Source organism: Echinops telfairi, unplaced genomic scaffold, assembly GCF_000313985.2.
Source record: "Echinops telfairi isolate 266 unplaced genomic scaffold, ASM31398v2 ScPeMD7_31;HRSCAF=116, whole genome shotgun sequence".
NCBI classification, from domain to species: domain Eukaryota; kingdom Metazoa; phylum Chordata; class Mammalia; order Afrosoricida; family Tenrecidae; genus Echinops; species Echinops telfairi.
Genome location: NW_022103928.1, coordinates 60,993,134 through 61,001,866, shown reverse-complemented (window position 1 = coordinate 61,001,866; position 8,733 = coordinate 60,993,134). Strand labels below are relative to the sequence as shown.

Genomic DNA, 8,733 nt, shown 5'->3' with positions numbered 1-8,733 from the left:
GCCACAGTGCACACGCATCCACGCCGCTTCACTGTTCTTCACCAGCGCCAGTGCACACGCATCCGTGCTGCTTCACTGTTCTTCACCAGCGCCAGTGCACACGCATCCACGCTGCTTCAGTCTTCCTTATTCAATGTCCAACTTTCACGTGCATATAAGTGACTGAAAATACCATGGCTTGATAGTATTATGTATACTTATTTTATATATATATACATTTTTAAAATTTAAAAGCCCCAAACTACGGCACCTTATTAGATATATAGTATATATTTTAAATGTCTGTTTCATTAGACACTAAAGTATGCATTATTGACGTGTATCTTTTTAAAAATAAGGTGCACTGGTGGTGCAGCAGTTGCATGCTCGACGGAAAGGATGGTGGTATTTTTCCTTTCAGGAGCCCTGGAATCAGAGTGGTTTCAAGTTGGGCTGCTCACTTCACAGGTCGGCAGTTTGAAATCACCAGCTGCTCCAAAGGAGAAAGACAGGGCTTTCTACTCCTGTGAAGAGTAACAGTCTCAGAAACTCACAGGGGCGGCTCTGTCGGGTCACTGCGAGTCTGCAGCGATGGTTTGGTTGGTTTTGGGTGGCGTAGAGGGTAGTGTGTTGGACTGCTAGCCATGTTGGTCTGCGGTGCGTCACCACCAGCCGCTCCATGGGAGAAAAATAAGGTTTTCTACTCTTGGGAAGATTTGCAGTCTTGGAAACACACAGGGGTGGTCCTCCTTTGTCCTCCGGGGTCACTAGGAGTTGGTCTTGGCCCAGCAGTGAGTATTTGGTTTGTAAGGCAGTAATGAATCTCACTGAGCAATGATCACAGAGTCATCTGGGAGAGCGTGCTGGGAACATTGTGACAAAGGGATCAGCAACTCCACTGGGACCCACTGACCGATCCCAGCTCTCCAAGTAGGGCAGTGTGCCCTGGGGCTCGCTCAGGTTGTGAGACCGCACCGCACCGCCTGAGAAAAGCACTGAGCAGGAGCCTCAGATCCCAGGTACATGTCGGGGCTAGTTGTCCTCACCTGGAACCGAATGGAGGGCCTTCTCAAACCCACTGGGAAGGCGAGATGCCCTAAAAAGATACCAGATAGAAAGTGTCTAACGTAGGGTCAGGCTGTGTGTGCGTGTGCATGTGTGTGAGAGAGAGAGAAGATGTTAGTACTTTAAAAAAATCAAAGTTAATGTTTTTATTGCAGGAATCAGGGGCTTAAAAGGCTTAAACTACCTTCACCACGCTGAGGGCCAGCCTTGGTTGCCTAAACTGTGGAGGAGAAATGAGGGCGGAAAAGCCACGAGAAACCAGTTGTGCTGCTGGTAGATGTTTCCAGGTGCATCTCACACCCTGGCGGGGGCCTCGCTAACATCTGTGAAGCGGAAGGGCCCCGGCCCCCTCGGTACTCTGGGTGGGACGTTGCTATGAGGCGAAACATACCGCCAGGCAGCGGTGACTGGATCCCTTACCAGGTAAACCGGGCTTCGGCTGTTGTCCATCGCAGGGATGCCAGTGAGGACCTCAGCTAAGACCTGCAGAGAACACGGGTTCCATGGTTCACACGCTCTCGCCAAAGGCCAGGCAGCAGATCCTGCCCCAGAGTCACGCACCTCTGCTCGGGGGCCGAGCCTGGGCTCCAAGCGCAGCCCCGACCTTTGTCGGCAGAGGTACTTGCCCAAATTCTGAGACAAGAAAATATCACCACAACCCTCCCCCTGCTAATGACTCCACAGCTGCCCATCCAAAAATCCCATCAATTGAAAGCACGGAGGCTGAGCGTGTGTGTTCCTTATTGGTAACAGGTTCTTTAGACAGTTCCATTGAAACCCATCCAAAAGGATGAGCGGACACTGCTGTGTCCATCTCAGGGGAGCGGGGTCCACGCAAAGGTCTACCCTGTACAGAGGCACCGTGGACGGCCGTGGGAGCGGGAGATGGCAGGGAAGTGTGGTGACAGAGAAGAGGTTCAAAGCCACAGCCTCTCACTTCTCTGAGGCAGCATTTCCAAACTGGATTCCGGGGGACGCTTACACTGAGAGAGAGAGATGCTAAGAAAACAGGGCTCTACCATCCAATCCATTTGGGAACCGCTGTGTGCTGCTTTTCCTCTGGTGGCCACGGGCCAGGCAATGGGCTACTAACCCCAAGGTCAGTGGCTCAGATCCACCAGTCACTGCAGAGGGAAAGATGAGGCCGTCTGCTCTTGTAAAGAGGACAGGCTGGGAAGCCCTAGGAAGGATCACTATGAGTCAGAATGAGTGCAGTGGCAGGGAGTTTGGGGATCGGGGGTGAACTGACAACGCTCACTGCCATATGCAAGGGCTGGTTCTTCCGGCAACAAAAAAACCAGCTCGACTTTGCTACGTCCAGTATTTCCCAAGGTTGCTCGAAAACAAATCCCTCTGTGACACACAAGAAAACTTGTTTCTGCTGAAACATGCACTGACAACGGCTACACTGAACAGGGAACTCTGTGGGAGGGACGGCAGTTTGGCTGAGAAATGGTAATGCCAGTCAGGGATGGAGGCGGGGCTTATTAGGTGGCTGAGTGAAGAATGGGTGAGTAATCGGACGGCATGAATGGATGGATGGATCGATCCTGACTGAATGGGCAGACAACGGATGGTCTAGATAGTGGGCGTTTTGCGGGTCACACACACAGTCGCTGCGCCATGTGCCTTTTTGTTTTGGTTTTAAAGTGTAGAAGCCACTCTCCGTTCACAGGGGCCAGGTCTGGTCTGTGGGCCTGAGTTTGCCAACCTCTGCGGCACTTGGATGGATCAGGTCTCCGAGCCGCTACCTCCGGTGCTGGTGCTGACAAAGCACTTCCTGTGCTCACAAAGGAGCCCAGGGAAGGATAACTGGATGCAGCCCCGCCCGTCTCAGCAGAGAAAGCGGCTCTTACGATTCCACAGCTGAAAATGTCCACTCGTTTCGTCAGCTGCCCCACCCGGATGAAATCTTCCGGCAGGTAAGCAGCGGAGGCCTGGAAGAGGTGGGTTTTCATCAGGGTGTACTTGGACTTCCTGCTGACTGGCCCTGGGGGTGCTCTCGGATGAGCCAACTTGGGGGTGCAGTTGTGGTCCAGAAGCACGTTGGAGCTGCAGAAAAGCAAGCAGAGAACAAGGAAGAGCTGCAAGGGGAGGTTGCCATGGCGACCCTTTCAAAAACAACTCAGTCATGAACAAGGTCGTAAGACCCTCACACAGTGTCTGAGCCATGGAATGCAACCCAAACAGCAACGACCAGGGGTGAAGAATCAGCCTTGCTGCCCCAGGAAGGCATTCAGTGTGGCCAAGGAGGTCAGCCTCTTGGACCCAGATGTCCACACGGACCCACCTCAGCCTGCTAAGCCCAAGAGGCTGTGGTGGGTAGATCCCTTATCAAACTGCTGTGACCCTAAGCCCTGCTGGCCCAGCGGCCTCACGTCTAAATGAACCATCCTTTGTCCCTGAACATGAATGGAATCGAAGAAATGAAATGAATGAGAAAAATACCCTTTACCCAGCCACATAACCCCAGAGAGCTAACTCCAAAAAGGGGAAAGGTTGTTCGTGCAATTCTTCTGGGGAAAGGTGCCCTCTTTACAATGTCGGTACACATTGTTCAGTGTCCCTTTCTTTTTCTTCCCCACAATCTATCAGCCTGCTCAGTCTTTCCATTCTGGTTGTTCCATTTCTATTAATCTAGCTTCCCTGTGCCCACCTCTGCTCTAGGATAAGCATTCACTGTTTGGGCTCAGACAGACCATTATTTACAAGGAGCACAGTGCTCATCGGTGGGATTGCTTATTTGCTGAGCCATGTTATTAGCCAGCTGAAAGGTTACTTCTGGGAGTGTGATGAGTTCTGAACTGAAAGGCCACCTCAGGGTGATATTGGCAGCGGTCAGTTCCCCAGGCCTTGCTTCCACGGCACTGTGAAGACAGCTGTTGTGTTCACACAGCTCGCCTTTCGTTGGCAGCCAGGAGCAAACCATTGACAGCCCCCCCAGGGCCCCGAACCACGATCATAATTGGTAAGTAAATGGTGTGTGAGCACATCCCTGCAATAGAATCCCGAGGAGTTAATAAAATCGCTCCTCTGTAACAGTCCGTGAAGATAATGCTCTACATCCCATTAGGGCAAGTAGTGCCTTAGGTTCGTGAGCAGCCAAGCCATCTCAGTTGCAACTACCGGTCTCTCACTCTCCAGAGAAGGAACCCAAAGACACTGATTCCCCCCACCCCCACCCCAGGACATCAGTCCCCACGGCCCGGAGAGCAGACAAACTAGAATCCAATTACTAGATTACTAGATTAGCTACTAGATGGTGCCCCGCTCCCCCTACCAACTGCTCGGAAAGGGACCCCGTGACAAGGTCCGAGAGAGATGGGAAAGATCAAAATCATAAAGGGGAACAGCCTTGGATAGGCTGGATAGACTGGTGGGAGCCCCAAGACTATGGCCTTTAATGACCCTTCGTCTGGAACTGAACTCACCCCCGTGTTAGGGAGATCTGCCACTCATGGTTGAAAGGGTTGGGAGAGGAGGAGGACTGGGGAACCGGACACACGGGGCAGAAGTGGGACCCATGACAAAACCTTAAGAGAATCGCAGTGGATGAGCTGAGAACGCGTGTGGAACGTCTCTCGTGAACCTGCGATGTGCTCTGTACACCTTTACCTCATTCACAATGAAGAGCTAGAACACAGGCTGAAATGAGGATGGGCACCCTCCCCCCAGGCTTGAATGTCGCGGGCATGGGGGGAGGGGCACGGCCTCTGTTGGTAGCCAGGTGACCCTCTACCTGTAGGTCGAAGAGTTTGGGGTGGTCAGGGACTCAAGAAAGAAGCAGACCAGCAGAGGCCAGTGGCGGAATCAGGAGAGCAGGGTCAGTGGTGACTTCATCTCAGCGTGTCTTAGGAGAGCGAGGCGGGGAAGGGCAACCTTGTACCCCGGGAAAGTGCTCTGGCCAAGTGTGAGTTCTACAGCTCCCATTCGGACCAGATTTGCTGGTATTTTCTGGAATTTCTCACCGTGCAGCCAGGCCCAGGAGGGGTTCTTAGGCTCTTGGGTGGCTGGAGCAGGGTGGCGTGCATTGCTGGGGTGCACAGCTGACTGCAGGCGCTTCCAAGACACAGAGTGGCTTTTACCAAGCAGACTGCACACGAGCTGGAAATACCAGAGGGCTTGGCCCTTGGCAACAGGGGCAGAGCGCTGGTGGGGACAGACAAGCGGTTCATTCAGAGAGCATGATCCAGACACCCTGAAAGCAGACCTCCACGGGCAGAGAGTGACAGAGAGGGAGGCCCCTCCCCACCCTGGCCTGCAGAGGCCCAGCGCTCTCACCTCTTGACATTGCTGTGGATGATGTCCTGGCCGTGCAGGTGCTGCACCGCTCGCAGCAGCCCTGAGCAGATGCTGATGCGCTGGGGCCACGGCAGAGAGCCTGGGCTGCCCTGAGGGGGGAGAAAAAGCCTCACACTTGTACCTTTTTATGTCTTGATGGCAGAGCCCTTGGCTCCTCTAGGCCTCCCACCCCTGCAGCAGGGCAGGGACTCAGACACACACCAGCCGCACAGGCTGTGTGCTGTGGGAAACACACTGTACGTCCCTGGGCCTCACAGTCCTCAGGAGTACAATGGAACTATGAATCCTGTGTCTTTGCCTTACGTCGGAATTCCGGGCTAGGGAGCACACACCAAGGGAGGATGGCGCCAAGCATAGCAGTAAACTGCAGCCCTTTCTATTATTACATGGCTGGGGCTTAAGCACAACAGTCTAGTTCGAGGGGCCCTGGGGACCGTCCTTGTGCGACTCGGCATGTCTCTGGGCAGACTTCCTTGACAAAGGGCTGCCGGAGATTGTGAGGTGAATTCAAGCCTCCCCTGCTACTCCCAGGTACCGCCTCCGTTGCTCTGGGACAGACTCTCTCCCAGGCTAGACCACGGCCTGCTGTTCAAGTGCTGTGTGAGCCCCTCCCCTGGCCACCCTAGAACCGGTCCGGCAAGTTCTTTTGTTCTTCAATGAGATCTGGAGCCAGACACACCCAATCAAAACCTATCCCTTGCACCTGCTCAGTCCGGTGCCTTTGGTCAGGTTGGTTCACCTCCCTTGGGCCAGAGACTCCCCTTTGGAGAGCAGGGGGCCCTCTTGGGTTGGGGAGGGGACAGAAGGAGCAGACGGGCTGAAGCCCTATCTCCGTGTCTGGTGCTCAGAAGAGCTCAGAGTGGCGAGAAATCACCAGGACACCAGGAACAACTGCTGTCTGGTCCCTTGTGGAATCCCGGCCCTCGGTTTGAGGATGTTTACGTAGAGGAGCGTGGGAGCTTTAACATTTCTAAGCTTTAACAAGTATTATACTCATGTGGTCTAACACCCAGAACACACAAAAGAACAACTAGTCAAAGTTCCCCCACCCTGTGCCCCAGCTGCCGGCTCACCCCCCACCCCGAGGGAGGCCGAGGGAACAGTTTCTTGTGTATCTTTCCAGAGGTATTCAAGCACATTCCTTAAATCAGTGGTGAAGTGTGTGTAACATACAATTCGCCATGGTCACCCTTTTGGGGGGCACAGTTCAGTGGTATTCACTGCATTCCCAATGGTGGTCAACCAGCACCTATCTATTTCTAACGCGACTTCATCACGCCAAACAGAAACTCTGCGTGCAAGCAGCAGCAACACCTCCCCTCCCCCTCCCTCCAGACCCCGGTGACCATGAGTCCATTTTGGTCTCTGTGCCCCTGCCTCGTTTACAGGTTGCACATGCAGTATTTGTCCCGTGTCTGGCTTCTCTGACCCAGCATAATGCTTTCAAAGTTCGTCCAAGTGTTGGCAGGTTCAAGAACTTCCTTTTTCTGTGTGGGGAATAATATGCCGTGGCGAGTTCTCATGTCCGTCACATGTTGGCGCGCCCATAGTTGGTAGATTAAAGTCTACGTCCCCCTGTGCACCACGTTCACGGCTTGGTTCTTCCTCTTGCCCTGCTGCACTGGCTAAGGCTTCCCGAACAACGTTGATGAGATGAGCGTTAGGGGGACAACCTTGTCTCGTTCTGGACTTGAATAAGATGCTCTTGCCAAATAGGTTTATAGCTTACTCATCTGAGGTTGGTTATCAGATCTTATCTCCTCCCCACCCCTATCTGATCTTCTTGAGCCCTGTCTGGTCTCCCCTCTGGATGGCTTCTCTCCCCTCTGGGCTCCCCGAGGTCCTTGCTGAGCCCCAAGTTCTCTGACCACGATCCAGATCCTTACCTGGAGTCTGTCCTGTAAGGAGCCGTTTGCCATGTACGGGTGGATCAAACCCTGGAACCGGGCTCCAGTGCAGAAGCCGAACAGAGGTAAGACGTTGGGGTGGCAGCATCTGAAATCAAGCATCAGTGCAGGGGTGAAGGGCCAGGCAGGACCACCGAAGGCGGCTCTGCTTCTTCCCGCCCTCCCTCTGGGGCAGTCAGTCCCTCTTGGTACCAAATACTCCACCTCTCACCGAGGGCCCAGGACCAGCGGGGAAAGATGAAACCAGTCTACCTCAGGGAGCCCTAAGTCTAATTGTCCTCATCCTGCCTCTATTGTGTAGCATTTGACACCTAACCAATCCATCTTCTGGAAAGAGAATCGCCGTGGTTAAGGAACGTGCCCAGCATCCCTCGCTGGCAGGTAGAGGGGCCGTAACCAGATCACAGGTCCATCTGACGTCTGCCTCCAAGAACGGGGTTCTTCCTGGGGCACCTCTTCCTCGGCCTCTGAGTCGCCCTCCCCTCCAGAGCCACCTCCTGCCTCTCTGACTACTCATTCTTGGTCTTCTTCACCAAGACCCTCCTCTGAGAGGTGAGTGTCCCCCCAGCCACGGACCTTTCTGATGGTCTTATCTGCTGCTCCACTAGTTACCTTCTGCCTTTCAGAGGAAAACAAAACAAAATAAAGTCCATTCCGACTCACGGTGACCCTGCAGACGCAGTAGAACTGCCTCACTGGGTTTCAAGTCAGCAGCCACACCTTTCTCCCAAACTGCTGACCTTTCTTCCCCTTAGCAGCTGAGTGCTTACCTAGCTCCTGGCTTGATGAGGGCCACTCCCAAATCGCTCATCTCTAGCCTCACGCTAACTAACCTCTAACCTGAGTGTCTAATTGCATCTGATGGTCTAGGTCTGTGTTTCTCAGAGTTGGGGGTACCACCCCCAGGGGGACACGGAACGATGGGGGCACTGGGGGGGCGGGGTCTGCAAAAGCAGATGGCTCCACTCCATCCTGGGTCATGGCCTGCAGAACAAGTGTTTAATTGCCAGGGGGGTACTGTTTACATTTTTGTTTTGTGTTTTTCCTGGAAAGGGGGCACTGGAACGAATAAGCTTGGTCTGGGTCAGCTGTTCATAGCAGTAGCAAAACGACAGTGAGGAAGTAGCAACGAAACGAATTTTATGGTTGGGGGTCACCACCACACGAGGACTGTATGAAAGGGTCGCAGCGTTAGGGAGGTTGAGAACCACTGGACTAGGCGAACACAGCAGACTCAGAAGTCCCACACGGACTTCTCCATCCATGTTGATGGTCCAGCAAAGGGCACTTCTGTCTACCTAGCTTCCTCTGGGTCCTAAAGTTCTTTTTTTTAAAAATCATTTCATTAGGGGCTCATATAACTCTTATCACAATCCATACACATGTCAACTGTGTAAAGCGCATTTGTACATTCATTGCCCTCATCATTCTCAAAACATTTCCTCTCCACTTAAACCCCCGGCATTAGGTCCTCATTTTT

The 8,733-nt window shown here is 53.3% G+C and overlaps 1 protein-coding gene across 2 annotated transcripts in view; it reads right to left on the bottom strand.

Annotated features, from left to right (window-relative positions):
* The window catches only part of IRAK2 (interleukin 1 receptor associated kinase 2), a 63,222-nt gene that overhangs the window by 7,631 nt on the left and 46,858 nt on the right, over positions 1–8,733 (bottom strand). For both annotated transcript variants that reach the window (XM_004702244.2, XM_045290159.1), the window contains exons 7-10: positions 7,233–7,341; positions 5,326–5,435; positions 2,901–3,096; positions 1,465–1,527 (exon numbers count right to left, since the gene is read on the bottom strand). In XM_004702244.2, coding sequence (XP_004702301.1) covers positions 1,465–1,527; positions 2,901–3,096; positions 5,326–5,435; positions 7,233–7,341 — 478 coding nt within the window. The remainder of the gene's footprint in view (positions 1–1,464; positions 1,528–2,900; positions 3,097–5,325; positions 5,436–7,232; positions 7,342–8,733) is intronic.